Consider the following 15,027-nt stretch of genomic DNA (forward strand, 5'->3'; position numbering starts at 1 on the left):
ATTTTTTGTGAGGAAGATCTCAATGTGAGATCTTCCTCACAAAAAATCAGCCTATTCCAAAACTTCTAACCCATGTAGGACAAAACATGTTGGGCAAATTGTTGGGTGCCGAACGGGATCCTATATATATATTTTGCCAATATGCTATGATGTGCATAGCGTATGCTAGTCACAACATTGCTAACAATGTTAGATTTCATGAATGGGTGGTTTTGGACTTGAGACAACTGAACTGAGATGCAAATTATTTAGATTTCTCGACCCAGTTCATCTGTATTGGCTAGCACACCTCAGTTTTTATGCTAAAGAAATGAACTGTGGAGGTCATTTTCTCTCCAAATTAATCCAGGGATACGAGATGGAAGAACTTTAAATTTTGAAATGCAACGCATAAACCTCGAGCACAGCTTTATTCTGTAGAGCAGCAGGATGCAGATAGTGAGTGTAATTAACTCATCATATCGGTGAAACTACAAAACTGAGGATTCAACTCAGAAACAAAATAATGAGATGTGAGATGTACAAGATTTTTAACTCAAAAACACATCCTAAAGAAAATTTATTTACCTCAATGTGGCTGAATGTCAGACCATGGTTATGGGTGGAAAGAGAGAGAACCTTTAAATTCTTTTATACAAGGCTGTTAACCAGATATCTTCACGCATTACTCTCCAAGACCCCCTTAAGAAAATTCAGACCTTCTGCAGATATACTCCTCCGCACTCGGGATTTAGGAATCTCTATCCTTGGGGGTGGATCCGGTGAAAAACACACCACCACAACTGTCAGGTTATCACACGTGTTGCGTTTGAGTGCCTCTCTAACCAGCTCTCTTGAGCATCTCTCGGGATCATTGTGGAGCATCAGTTCCTTTCTTGCAATGGTCACTGCACACTGGCTGCTCATCACATCCCACAGCCCATCACATCCCATTATCAAAAATTCGTCTTCCTCAGTTAGAATTGTCTCCTTCAACTCTGGCTCTGCACTCAAGGGGCACAAGGAGCCTTTAGGGCCCTTCATGTGCCAGTCTCCGAGGGCCCGTGCCACTGATAGTTGACCATTTAGATACCCATCATAGACTATACCACCTAGTTTCTCAATTCTCAATCTTTCTGAGGTACAGTTAGGTTTGTGGTCTTTCGACAGTTCAATTGCTCTGCCTCGTTTCCCCAGCACAGCTCGGCAATCCCCAGCATTGGCAATTAACATGGTTCTGTATGTTGGAGAGTTGTGTCAATAACAAGTAAATCTTATGTGTGCTAAAGATGAGGGGATGTACAGAATTATTCAATCAGGACAACAGTAAGAAAAGTTGAGAAAATACTGAAAAAAAGGTACAATGTGAATCAAAGTGGGAGGCCCTAATATAAATATGTAATGGAAACATGAACGAAAAAAACTACAGTGATGGAATACAAAATTTCAGTAACATCAAACATCGACCCAGGTTCGCTAAACAAAATGAACAAAGAACAAAGTGTTGGAAATTAAAAGAGCATTTCCAGTTCTTACCTTCCAAAAATAAGGGTAGTTAAAGCTGTGGTGCCCGAGGAGCTGTCAAGCGAATGGGTGTCGGCAAATGCATGATCAGCTTTCATGAAAGCACTCTTAATAGCCTTCTCTGCACAAGTGGGGAAATGGGAATCATCAACTATAAATTTAAGAATGTTCCTTTGGATGAACGAGGCTGCATCCAAACCTCCATGGCCATCAAATACCTGTACCCAGAAACTGGCGAACCTCAGCCCAAAAGTCCATATGAACAACCCAAGTTCAAATTAGATTTTATTTATAGCGTGTTGAATCGTGAACCTTAAAGCTGGGAATACAGTCTACTAAATTAAATTTGAATGACCTGGGCTCTAAAAGATTTATGAACTGTGAAAATGACAACCACTAATCCTTCCAATAGCCAATAACAGAGAAATTCAAAGAGAGAAAGTGGACAATTCATTATGCTATAAGTAATAATTATTCATTAATACTTATTAAAAAAAAGTATTGATTGAAAACAATTATGCCATATCCCAATCATTTGGGATCATCAACATGAATCAAAATTTGACATTTAATTCAATCTAGAGTTAACCAAATTTCCCTTCTAAAGTATCCAACTTGCGTTAAAGCACCCAAACTGGTGTTATAATTGATGTCCATCATAAAGGCCCATGCCATCTTTTCCTTTTAATTTGATAGTCACTTCTGGTGACTAATACAAGAAGTAACTAATCAAATGTATGGTCCTGATTAATCAACAACTGTGAGTCATAGAAAGTAGGAAGTAATACTATAATACTAAAATTATGTTACCAATAAAAGGAATCATTGTGACTAAGACCAATGTCTTTAAACATGGAGACATGGGGGCAAGGTGCACCAATAGTCTAAAGTGTGAGGCATAAGCCTCAATGCACATGCATTAGCCAAGTGCCTTTTTTAGAGAACACTAAATGAAAAAATAATTAAACAATATGATAAATTTTGTTTAAGAAAAAAATAACAAAAAAAGATATTAACAACATTGAACCATTTCATATAATAAGAGGAAAAGAAAAGTTTTTTGTTATGTAGTTTAATGTAGGATAGCTTATCATTCCATTAGGAAAAACAATATAAATTACAAAAATCAACATTTGAAATTAATACAGCACAAAATTACACAAGGCATTAAAAAAAAGGGGGTGCAAAAGGTGTGATGCATCAATATTTTTCAAAGTCTCAATGGATGAGACATATGCCTCTGAAGTATTTAGGCATTATGGCATCCACCCTATATGAGCCTTATAAAACGGTGATTAGGATGAATTCACTGTCATTGAATTAAGCAGTGTCAATAATTAAGCTACGCACCCCATAGAAAGCTCCAGGAGAAGGGAAGTCAACAGTTGCACCAAGATGTTCAAGAAGATTATCTATACATATGTGTTCATCCTCCATATACGGTTTTGGTCCTATCTCAGAACAACTACCCGAACGAAATATGGGTAAAAACCCAGATTTCACATTTGACGGCGATTTTATACCAATAATCCCAATATCCAAATCCTACACAGTTGAGAGAAATATAAAAGATTAGTTCTACTACCAAAACACTGGGTCACATAAAAAGATACATAAAGTGGAAAAAAATAAAATGAAATGGTCTTAATAATACAATAAAGACATAATAAGGGGATGGTGACTCACAGATTCAGCTGCTGATAGCAACTGAGCAGAGCCGATACAATGATGCATAATTGGGAGATGCCGAGGTGGTTTGCCAATCTTCATTTGTTTCAAGCTTTCAAGGGCTTTGGGACTCTCATCTTGCATTGATGATGAACTGTTCTTATTGTACCCATTCTCTAATACCGTAAACAAAGGCGATAAATCAGCCCCTGCTGCCATTTCCCTTCCAAAAAGTCCCCAAATCAAATAATTCTTTATCTGGAACCCCCTGTGATCCCAATTGCCTGTTAAGACCGCAGAATCCTCAAAGAAAAGCTTCAACTATGGCACAAAGCAGCTCCTCAAGTGAAGCTAAAAAAAAAAACTAATTAAAAAAAAAAAAAAAGGTGACCTTTCACACAATTTGTCCTTCAAAATGCCCTAAATCCTAAATATGATATAAAATCACTATGAATCCGACAAATCCAAACTTCAAATCTTCAAGATCGCTCAATCCGAAAAAATGGTAGATCAAATGTTACAAACATTAAATCGTTTCATTCACCCAACCAGACAATCAAAACATCAATAATCAAATTTTGTTGTTTTTTTTCTAATTATCTACAGAACTATCAACACAGTTATGCCGCCAATTTTTTTGTCTAAAATTCCTTAGCACAACTTCAAATAATTTACCAAAGCTCAAAGCTTAATTCATCCAACAAAAAAAATAAATAAATAAACCAAAAACCGTATAAGACAATAATTCAAGGATCCAAACCATAGGTAACACAAAAAAACCCAAAGAATTCATCAAATCTCTCACAAAAAAATCCAAGAACCGAAAAAAACTCCGATTCTTATATAATTACAGAGCCCGAAATCCGACACTTGTAAGATATTTTTGCAGATTGGCGATTGAGAAATAATTACTTGCCTTTATTTTGCTTCTCTAGAATCGAAGAAACCTCTTGAGAGAGAGAGAGAGATCCGCAGAAACCAGAAACCAGAGCTTTCAAAGATAAAATTAAACGGAGAATAGAACAAGAAAAGGGGGACTTTTTAATTTCACATGGCTGTCTTAGCTGTCGGTGCGATGGATCAGGGATCTGACACGTGTCGATTTTCTAGTGGGTACTTTTGTGGCTGACCGGATTGCCTTGTGTTGGTTCATGGATCAGTGCAGCTGGTGTATCCTAACCGTTGGATCTTGATCCAAGAAGTACAGATTGTTATATGGTTTCACTGCTTTTTTCTGCGTAATCAGTCAGTAACGGTCGTTATGACGATTGACGAAGAGAGATCATGATTCACGTGGCCTCGGTGGCGACCAATGATTGGGAAAGAAAGATTTTTGTCTTTTTCATGTAGAAAGACCATTGTGGGGTTTAAACTTTAATACAATGACGATTGTGTCCGAATTTTGCAATGACACAAAAGTCCCGGGGATCTGGATCATATTAACAAAATTCTCTGATTTTTTTTTTTCTTTCAAAAATAAATCTAATAATCGTAGAATAGGAAAAACATTTTTTACCTTTCAAACTTCACTCTTCAACTCTCAAGAACATTATATGAATGTTATTGAAGTTTGATTTCTAGAATGGTTTTAAATTTCGTTCGAGTTGTCTAACTATCATCCACCAACTAGATGAGTTAACAAGTTGTCTCAAATATATGATTTATTCTAATTCTAAGGCATTTTTTTTTTAATATCGTTTGAGACGACTCCAATAAATGGAATATCTTATCCGAGAAGACTCAGTCTCGTTCCAAAACGAGTTTTAAAACCATGATTTGTAAATAATGGATTTAGAAAAAAAAAAAAAAACCCTAAAAATATGTTTAATTGTTTGGTATATCTTTTGATGAGTTGGAGCTAGGGGTGTCAATGGTTCGGTTCCTAAGGAACTTAGAGCCATAACTATTATATTAGTTCGGTTTCGATTCTTATTAGTTCCGAGTCTAATTCCAAAATAAATGGAACCGAACCACCAAAAATCATGGATACCCATCGGTTCCGATTCTCAAGAATCAAATGAGGGAAAAAAATATTTCAAATCATTATATAAAAAAAAAATTCTTTCAAAAAATTAATATATTATCAACAAAGTTATTAACTTAGTTATAATTTGTTATACTTAATATACAAACTAATTTTTTTTTTAAAGTAATAATTTTTTAGAAGAGTAGCTCATTTTAAGTTTCAATTGATAATTTGTATGGAAAATTGAAGAATTTTATATAACATGCATTTATTTTTTAAATAAAAAATACTTTAAATCATCTATAGTATGGAAAAAATGATAAAATAAATCAATTCCGAGTACCCACGAGTACCCATTTGATAGAACCTAATGGTTCCAATTCCAATCAGTTCGATTTCATTTTAGACGTGGCTCTAATCAATTTCAATAAAAAGAGATCCGGAACTGAGGTATTCGGTTCCAATTCTAGTTAAATGGGTACCCATTGACAGCCCTAGTTGGAGCTACCCAAACAATAATTCAACAAGGTTTTTGTGGGTACAAAATATAGGTCTTGCCTCAATGTCTAGTCACTCTCCTATCTGAAATTGGTTGATTGTTTTTTTTTTTTTTTTTTGTTAATTTCTCTAGTGGAAACCTAAGATCACATTCTAACAATTAAGTAAGATATTGTAAGGAAATCAAGTAGATGAAATTATGTATCTTTTTCTTCATATAAATCCAGTGTTCAAAATACTTTGATGCATTGTAATGTATTTGGTTGATATCATATTCAAGATGCTGACATGCGTTAACGATACACTAAATCTAATCACCTTGTATAAGAGGGAAGTAATTGCTCATCAGTATCAACTACCCTACATCAGGATGACGTTGGCACTATTTATCAGCGAGTCCATCCATTCAATGGTACCATAGGGATGGGTCCGCCCTTTCTTTGCTTTTCTTGGTGCTAGGGATTTGAAATGAATGTCATGGACTTGGAAACTTAATTCCAAATCGAAAACAGCAATTTTCATGTTCTAATCATTGAATTAGGTATGTGATTCACTTTGATACTCAAATATGGAGAAAAAATTTGAAGCGGTTAGGCCATTTCAAAATTTTGAGGAAACCCTCTCTATTAGATTACACGTGACATTTCTAGAGAGATATTCTAAATTTTGACGGAAATGTAGACGTTCGTGAAATAAATTCAAAACACCACATGTCTTGTAACGAGAAGGGTTCCTTCAAATTGGACTTAAGAATATGTATCTGTGATGGTCTTTGGTACCATCCACTTATCACCTTCTTTTGAGACAAAAAATTACAAATGGTTGGTAGAGTTTGGCAGCATATGTTTCATGCGTGTGGGCTAATGGTGGTTGGTATGGGAGAGCGTCGCTTCTAATAATTGGATGGTGGGCATGCATTGTTGCCTTTGCAAAAGTCAAGCACTAATAATATAATTTAAAGAAAAATTTCTTGGAACTTGGTAAACTTTTGACAAAATTCCCATTCTGACTCACTATTCATTTCAATTCACGAAGTATGATGATCTCAGTAATATAAAAAAGCGAGGTTGTTGATATTTCTTTTCAAAGTGATAATCTTGTTGGTTATGAAAGTGACAATCTCGCAGATTCTCTACCTTTTAATGAGAATGAGACAATATAAACTAATGAGATTGTCACTTTGAAAAATAAATATCAGTGATTACTTCATATTAGCAAGATCGTCACTTTGAAAAATCTATGATCTCGCTCTTCAAGTTTTGAGAATTAAAATGAAGAGTTAGTCAGAATCGGAATTTCATCATATTCAACTCACGAAATGATAATTTACCTTAATTTAAAAGTAAAATTAAAACAAACACGGGGATGAACATCCAAAGGAATGTGGATGGAAAAAATAAGATAAAAAGAAGGGTGATTTTTAGCTAAAATTGAATGAATGAATAACCTTTAACCAACTCTAAATTTTCGAGATAAGAGTAAGACTATTATGATTATATAATTTCAAACCTCTAAATGAGAGGAATGGTGGGGATGTAATTCTCTCTAAAGATTACTTGCAATATGAAACACACTTTATATCAGATCTACCATCAACGCCAAAAAAAAAAAAATGCTCGAATCTAATGACGAGAAAGTGATTCATCCTTCAGTAGCAAACAACTCTATACTGTACTGCGCTCTCCACGTGTGCTTGATCCCTTTGTTCTTTATAGTGACAAGCTTTTCTGAAATAATTTCTATGAGAAAAAGTTACCAATCAGTCATCTTTTTCATAAATAGATTCCACAAGAGACGGGCCCATCAAAAAATAAAGTGAACTCGAAATAATGTGTCATATGGTAGGTGAGGAGATTAATCGTTGGTTCAGCAGATCATAAAATTGCTGTATTTGTTTTGATTAGGACTGCCAATATGAGGCTTGGATGAGCCTCAAATTTTTTTTTTGCTCACAAACGTTTTCCTCACAGGATCTGTGATCGGCAAATCACATTAGGCCGCGTGTATTGAGGCATCTCCAAATTTACAAAACTGTGCTCATTAGGCTGCACGTGTCACGCAGGGAGAGCCTTGGAGCACAGTGAGGAAAAGTCTAATTTCTCAATGAGCCTTCAGTCCTGAAGTGGGTGGGTAGTAACTCATATCAGTTCTAAACTCTATTGGGTTCAATTGACTAAACCCAAGTCTGGACCTGATAGGTTTAGACTAGGGGTGCAATTTGGTCTGGCTCAAATTGAGAATCGAACCAAACCGATAGTTTTGGGGTGATTTGGTTCGGTTTGGAATAAGTTGCGGTTTGGTTCCGGATTACAAAAATGAAGAACCGATCAATTTGGTTCGGTTCTCGGATCAACCACCTTGTATAGAACCGAACCCCTATGCAATAAATAAATATGTGTATATAATAATTATTAAGAATTATTTTAAGAGTTAGTCCATAGATTAATGATCTTTTATGGATAAACTAATGATTTTTTATAGATAGATTTGTGATTTATTATATGAAATTTTATGTTTATTTTTTCATTAAAAATATTACTTATAATTTATAAAATATTTGCAATCCATGGAACCGAACCGAATCAAACAAACTTTAATTCGGTTTGGCTTGGTTTAGTTCCAATGGAATTTGGTTCGGTTCTGGTTCTTATTTAGTAAAACCGACCTATGTCAGTTCGGTTCCAATTTGACCTCAAACTGAACCGAACCGAACCAAGTTGTACCCCTAGACTTTAGACCACAATTAGGTCCAAGCCCAACTAGGACTTAAGAGGCTGGAAAATTTTGAGGATAAATTTGCGGGCCTAAAATCAAGACCCAACTCTTATTTTTTGATTGGGCCATACAGGTAAATGGGCCAAATTTACAGCCCTAGTTTGGATGTTTCGAAGCAGAGGATAAGGGAATGGGAGTATTAGTGGGCCTTTTGGTACCTAGCCTGGTCCAAGTTGGCAACCAAATCCATCCAGTAATGAGGATTGATGTCAGCCACCGGCTTGGCCTGGATCTAAGCTTATATGTATCTTTACTTTTATAATGAGAGAAGACAGAGTGGAGAGATATTGACACAAAATATTTATTTCAAAAATGCCCCATTAATACATTTAAATTTACAAATTATTAGGGTCTTTTTGGTCAAACTGAATAAAATTGCAAACGGAGTTAATTTGTTGAAATTATAAAAAATGTCCTTTTAATTTTCAATATTATAATTAGATAAGGGTCTGATGCAAATTCGTAATCTTCATAACTAATATTTTAAATTTAAAAAAATACTCTTACAATATATTAAACTATAAACTATAATATAAAATTAAATCTATCTCTTTAAAAATTCTAAAATAATTCTTTATAAAAAATTATTCAACTAAATTGCAATTTTTGTAATAAACATGTGTTACATCCTACCCAATAGTTTTTGATAAAAAATTACGTCGAAGACTCAAAGTCAGGTTTGTTTATTTATTATTTCTTAAATTAAGTTAAGGCCCAACCTATTGGGTCTACATATGTAGCCAATCGGGCTTGAATTCGAGTAATGTTGAATTCGGGATGTTATATTATCAAATATACGATAACTATAAACTACTCTAATAAAACTACACTATTTTTTGAGGTTTTATAGGAAGGAAAAAAATTTATTTAAAAATACACCACTAGAACAAAGGCCACGATGGCATAACCTTAATAATTTGAGATACTCCTCTAGGTTGTGGTGAAAATGATTTTCATTTTGACTTCAGTCTACGTGAAAGACCAATGTAAATGACCAAAATACACTCATCTTCAACGTTGGGACATAAATCCTTGATTTTCTTTTTCCCAAAATTCATTTCAACTTCTAAGAAAATTTGTTTGTTGACCCATTGAACATGTTCAAGTTTGTCTTCAACCTATCATCTTCGATATCATGGCAAAAGTCTATTGTTATCAACCTCCCTCAAGACGATATAATTTATAGGTTGAAGACAAGGTAAAGAATTTTCCAAGGGCATTTCAATCATTTTACGTTAATCTCTCACAAAAGATGAAAGTGGGGTATGTTATTAGTTTTAAAATACTAGGGTATCTGTAAGTTCCACTAAAACTTCGAGTAGTTCTTCCAAATTTGCCAAGTGTGGTATATAAAATTTAACAAGAACAATTTCACTCGTGGTGTGATTTTATAATAGGATGATGTGTAATCAGTATACTATAATTGAGTTTGGGTTTAGTTTTAGCTGAAATGAATTTAATGCTGGGGTGACATTGGGATTTGCTGCAATTCTCACATTTTTGACATGGGGTGCGCACAGAACCATAGACATGTTTACTTGAGATACGGATAAAAAGCATGTATGGTTATGTGTGCACCTCCATGTCAGAAAAGTGAGAATCGCAATGAATCCAATGTAGTTGAAATGAATTTAATCCATGTTGAAATGAATTTTCTTAGAAGTTGAAATGAATTTAATGCTGGGGTGACATTGGATTCATTGCGATTCTCACTTTTCTGACATGGAGGTGCACACATAACCATACATGCTTTTTATCCGTATCTCAAGTAAACATGTCTATGGTTCTGTGCGCACCCCATGTCAAAAATGTGAGAATTGCAGCAAATCCCAATGTCACCCCAGCACGGGTCTTTAATATATCACTCTTGTCTTCATAGGGGGAAAAAACAAAAAAGATAATCCATTCTAGGTTGGATAGTTTCCATATTTTTTATGAGGAAAAAAAATCTCTGTGCGATATTATAATGAAAAGAAATGCTAACTAGAGTCTTCAAACATTAGTTAGATTTCAACATCTACACCAATGAGATAGACAAAATGGGGGCAATTATCAAATAATTGCTCAAAAGGTTTGTAGGGTAAGTCACTAAGAATAAAAGGAACTCACTCCACTTCTTAAACACGCATGTCAGAGTGATTTAGAGTTTAGACGAAGTCCTCCTGATTTTGGTGAATATTAGAGATAACTCCTTAACTTTAAAAACTCAACGAGATGAAGAGGTTTTCGATTAGAATCATCATATCCATAGATAAAAGAGGTTTATAGATCAGAGCAAGCAAGATGAAATGGGAATGATTCGAATCCTGCATGCATTTTGACTAACTTGACTGGCTCGATTATGTACCCATGACTTTGATCATTTTGTGAGATTAATATGAAATTATATAAATACTCTTCATCATAAATCTCTAGTTGAAAATTGTATGATATTTTCGTCAAATATTTGATATCTTCTGATTCTTCAATCTCTAGGCTAATTTTATCTTTTTTGTTTTATTTTTCGATCCATTGATTTCTTTTGCCAAAATTCCATTGTCTTCAACATCTTAAGAAGTCTATATCATTATTGTGATCGATCCATAAGGTGTAAGATTGAAAGTAATTTTTTAATCTTTTTAAACAATATTGAAGTTTAATATTACAAAATATATGGAGAATAATTCAAAAGGTTTGTCTAGAGGCTGCAGAAGAAGAGGGTGTTTGCCTTATTTTCTATTAGTCTTTTAGAAAAGAATGAGGTGTAGGGTTATCTCATCATTTTGAAAACAGAGGTATCTCAAATATTTAACAAAATCCAGAGGGTTATATAAATATTAGCCATTCTTTTATGTGATATAAAAATGATTAAGAGATGATTAAATTGAGACAACATCTTTTGTCTGATTATAGGAGTCCAAACATAATTCCTTTTAAGACTCTTAAGTCTAGGGGCGGACGTAGGATTTTGTTTTCGTGGGGACAATTATGAACTTATTAATAATATTAAATTTTGATTTTTAAAATATACAAAAAGTAACTTTTATTACATGTATTTTCAATAGTTTGACACTTACAAAATTTTGTAACTACACTCTTGGAATTTCATCTCAATCATTAGAATTTTAATGCAAAATTTTGATTTGCAATCTAGGATCCAAAGGAAGATCTTCCAAGTCTATTTCAATACGACTATGCTTGGAACATCGCTGCATGTCATTATCACTAAGATCATTCCTTACTCGAGTAATAGATGATTGTTCTAAATTATATTTTCTTATAAGAAATTTATTCATATTTGATTTACAAATTTAATTTATTTAGTTAGATATCAAGATCTTTAACATATTTCTATATATTAAAGATACATTTTATTCTATCTTAAAAAGTTATGTAATCTTACATTGAAAAATAGTTTTACATGTAAAAAAAATGTAACAAGAACTAATATAATCTTAATCATAATCAATAATTTTAATAAACAATAAAAATTAAAGTTAATAACTTCATAATTTCATAAGTATAATCAATAATCAACAAATTAGGCTTTACCCCTATATATTCATAAAATGAATAACAACATTTTATCAAAAAATTAATAATGTGGCTCTCCATGTATATTCATAAAATGAATGACAATATTTCATCAATAAGTTAACAATAGAGCTTCGCCCCCTGTATATTCATAAAATGAATGACAATATTTCATCAATAAGTTAATAATATGGCTCCACTCCCCTCTATATTCATAAAAGGAATATAAACTTTTCATTTACTAAATTAACAATTGTGCTTCGCCCCTTATACATTTATAAAAAGAAATAATGACATGAGTTTAAATTGAGTATCTTTGAAGTTTGAAGTTAATTTCGATATTTGAATAACAGAAGCAAAAGAGTTTTGATCGTTGAATAATCTAGGCTTATGTTAGGTAATAAATTGAAAGATTCCCACAAAGTTATACTTGGAGAGTGAAAAATATAAAAAAAATTAATAAAAAGATTAAGAAAATTTGTCAAAATATACACATTATATAAATGATGGTTTGTATGTTATTTTAGACATTATGTTTTAAATTGTTTATTAGATTGTTATTGGTCACCCAGTCCCAACTTAAATCACACAACGTAATCTGAAAGAACATTCGATTTTTTATTTTAACAATTAATAAACCAAATTAACTAAAAACCAAGGAGTTGATTTTGCATTTATAAATTTGAAATTTACTTTAAAGAAGAAATTAAAAGCAATGGATCCTAGTTACAGAAAATGAAATTTCACATTAATTTTTAAAATTGGAGTTAATTCATCAAATTCGTTTCAAACATTTTTAGAAATTACAAAGCTTTTAATAGTTATAAAAAAAAAAGTCGATCATCAGTCCTAACTCCTAATTATTGAAAATGATCCTCAAAACACAAAAAAAAAAAAAAAAAAACGATGAATCTCTTCAAAGGTTACTTAACGCTTTGTTCTTTCTCTCGTTTATTACAGAAGAAAAGTTTTTATTTTTGATAGAGAAAAAGGGAATACCTAGATTAGACTGGACGAGTGTCGAGTGGAGTGGTGGTTGTTGTCTTGTTGGCTGGTGGAGACGTGGAATTGTCTAGGGCTTGTAGGGGACCGTGTGAGGGAGTTGGAGTCCTGGAGAAGATGAGGAGACTATGATTATAGAGGAGAAATTGAATTTAATTCTTAAGTCCTTCAACTATTTTATAATTTCTACGGAGGCAAATTACTAATATGGAAAATTCCCAAATTTTTGTAAGGGTAAAGTAGTAGAACTATTTAATTTAAAAAAAAAATATATATGACTACCTCCTTGTAGATTTCAAAAAATCTTGTGGGGGCAATTGCCCCATTGCTCGCACTATAAATCTGCCCCTATTTAAGTTTTACTTCCTAAAACTATTTCGGACACTTAAGGTGTCCAACTTTAGTTGATTAGGGAAAAACTCTTATTAAAGAGTGATCTTCTAAGGTCAACTGTCCAATTAGGAAATGGAAGGTGGGAAAAGGCATGTTGGTTACCCTCACCATTAGGAAAGAGGCATATTTGTTATCATTGTCGTTAAGGAAGAGGCATGTTGGTTACCCTGGTCATTAGTTTAACTTTTCTTAAAAACAAAAGAAAAAGCAGATTGCCAACACATAGGGTTTACCTTGGCCATTAGTCTAACTTTTCTATATAAAAAAAAAAGTAGATTGCCAACACGTATGAAACAAGTTTTATTAGACCATTTTATCTCCAATAGCTATGATAATCGTCAAAAAGTAAGTTAGTGGGTTTCATGCCAAATATTTTGATGTAATATTCAATTTCTACTAATTTAAAAACTAAAAATAAAAATAAAAAAAAGGATGAATTAGTATTTCGTGAGCTGAAAATGAATTATTTACGATTTCGGCTAACTGTTCATTTTAATTACCAAAACATGAACAACCACATTTTCATTTTAAAAAAATTTCAGAATGAAGTGACTATTTTGTAGGTTTAATGTGACAATTTCGTAGGTTTAAAGTGAAATTGTCACTTTAAACCTGCGAAATAGTCACATTAAAAACCTTCGAATTTGTTATTATTCATGTTTTGGTAATTAAAATGAACACGAAATTGTAAATACGTCAAAAGTTTATCACTTTTTCATAAATATCTCAAACGAATATTAACTTTCCATGAATATTTTGGATTGTATCAAAATAATTTGAAATGTAACTAAATATTTTTTTGGCATGATTTGATTTTCTATTGATAGAAATATTACACATCAAAATGAGATTATGAGCCTTAATTAGAAGAAGAGACCCATTAGTTGCACATCACTTAGTATCAATTGTATTACATCACTTAAAAAATTCATGTTGTATTCTATTGGTATGACTGTACTAAAAAAAATAAAAAAAATTATACTTATTTTTGGAATTTAAATCAGTCTAACACTATTATACCTTCTTACTTTGAAATGATCAAATAATGGATTGAACAAGGAACTACATTTGATTCAACATAAATACCTATATTTTCATCTTAGCCCAAATGCTAAAATAATCCAAACTATTTCTAAATCAACTGGGAAAAAAAGTCTTTTCAATCGATCTAAATTTTTTTTTTTTTAAAGTTGGAGAAGACATCCATTTTTCTTTTAATTAAAGAATAAGATGGGTTACTTCAACAATGTCAGAGATATTGTCATTTAGGTATGTCCCAAATGATGTCAGTTTCAATGCTATTTCAGCAATTTCCACATTATTAAGTAGGCAAATGCTAAAGTAACATTGAAATTGACATCTAGGGGACATTGATGTGCATAGAACTATAGATATTTCTCACTCGTATCTTGATGACAAGCATTTATGATTCTAACACACATTCCCATCAGCAATGTCCCTCGTAATGTTCCTCCAGCACGACACTATTAAGTATCATGGACCTACCAATTGGTGGTGTGGGGAGTGATTGTTTGCTCATATATCAACACCGTTTTGGCATGTGACATTGACGACATAAGCGATGATAAGAAATTTTCTCTCTCTTACTCATGGTAAAAAATTGAAATTTCTTGATATGATCATCTTGTCGCATTAAAAAATATGATGTAATATAAACGTGTTGTAGAGGATAAAATTCTATTAATTTC

At 32.7% G+C, this 15,027-nt stretch overlaps 1 protein-coding gene across 3 annotated transcripts; it reads right to left on the bottom strand.

Moving 5' to 3' along the window:
* Positions 1-430: 430 nt before the first annotated feature.
* LOC147407711 (putative protein phosphatase 2C 27) lies at positions 431-4,240 on the bottom strand. Of its 3 annotated transcripts, none has more exons than XM_086436423.1 (5): positions 4,088-4,240; positions 3,190-3,439; positions 2,854-3,048; positions 1,516-1,721; positions 431-1,216 (listed from the first exon to the last, which is right to left on the bottom strand). In XM_086436423.1, exons 2-5 carry the CDS (start codon positions 3,388-3,390, stop codon positions 658-660), a joined length of 1,161 nt encoding a protein of 386 aa, XP_086292549.1. In that variant the 5' UTR covers positions 3,391-3,439; positions 4,088-4,240; the 3' UTR covers positions 431-657. The 3 variants fall into 3 exon arrangements, with proteins under 3 accessions (XP_086292549.1, XP_086292550.1, XP_086292548.1); XM_086436424.1 differs by having other exon boundaries at positions 3,190-3,455; positions 4,088-4,204; XM_086436422.1 differs by having other exon boundaries at positions 3,190-3,522; positions 4,088-4,171.
* Between the last annotated feature and the right edge of the window lie 10,787 nt (positions 4,241-15,027).

This window comes from Akebia trifoliata, chromosome 3 (genome assembly GCF_017979445.1).
Source record: "Akebia trifoliata isolate Shusen 1 chromosome 3, ASM1797944v1, whole genome shotgun sequence".
Lineage (NCBI taxonomy): Eukaryota > Viridiplantae > Streptophyta > Magnoliopsida > Ranunculales > Lardizabalaceae > Akebia > Akebia trifoliata.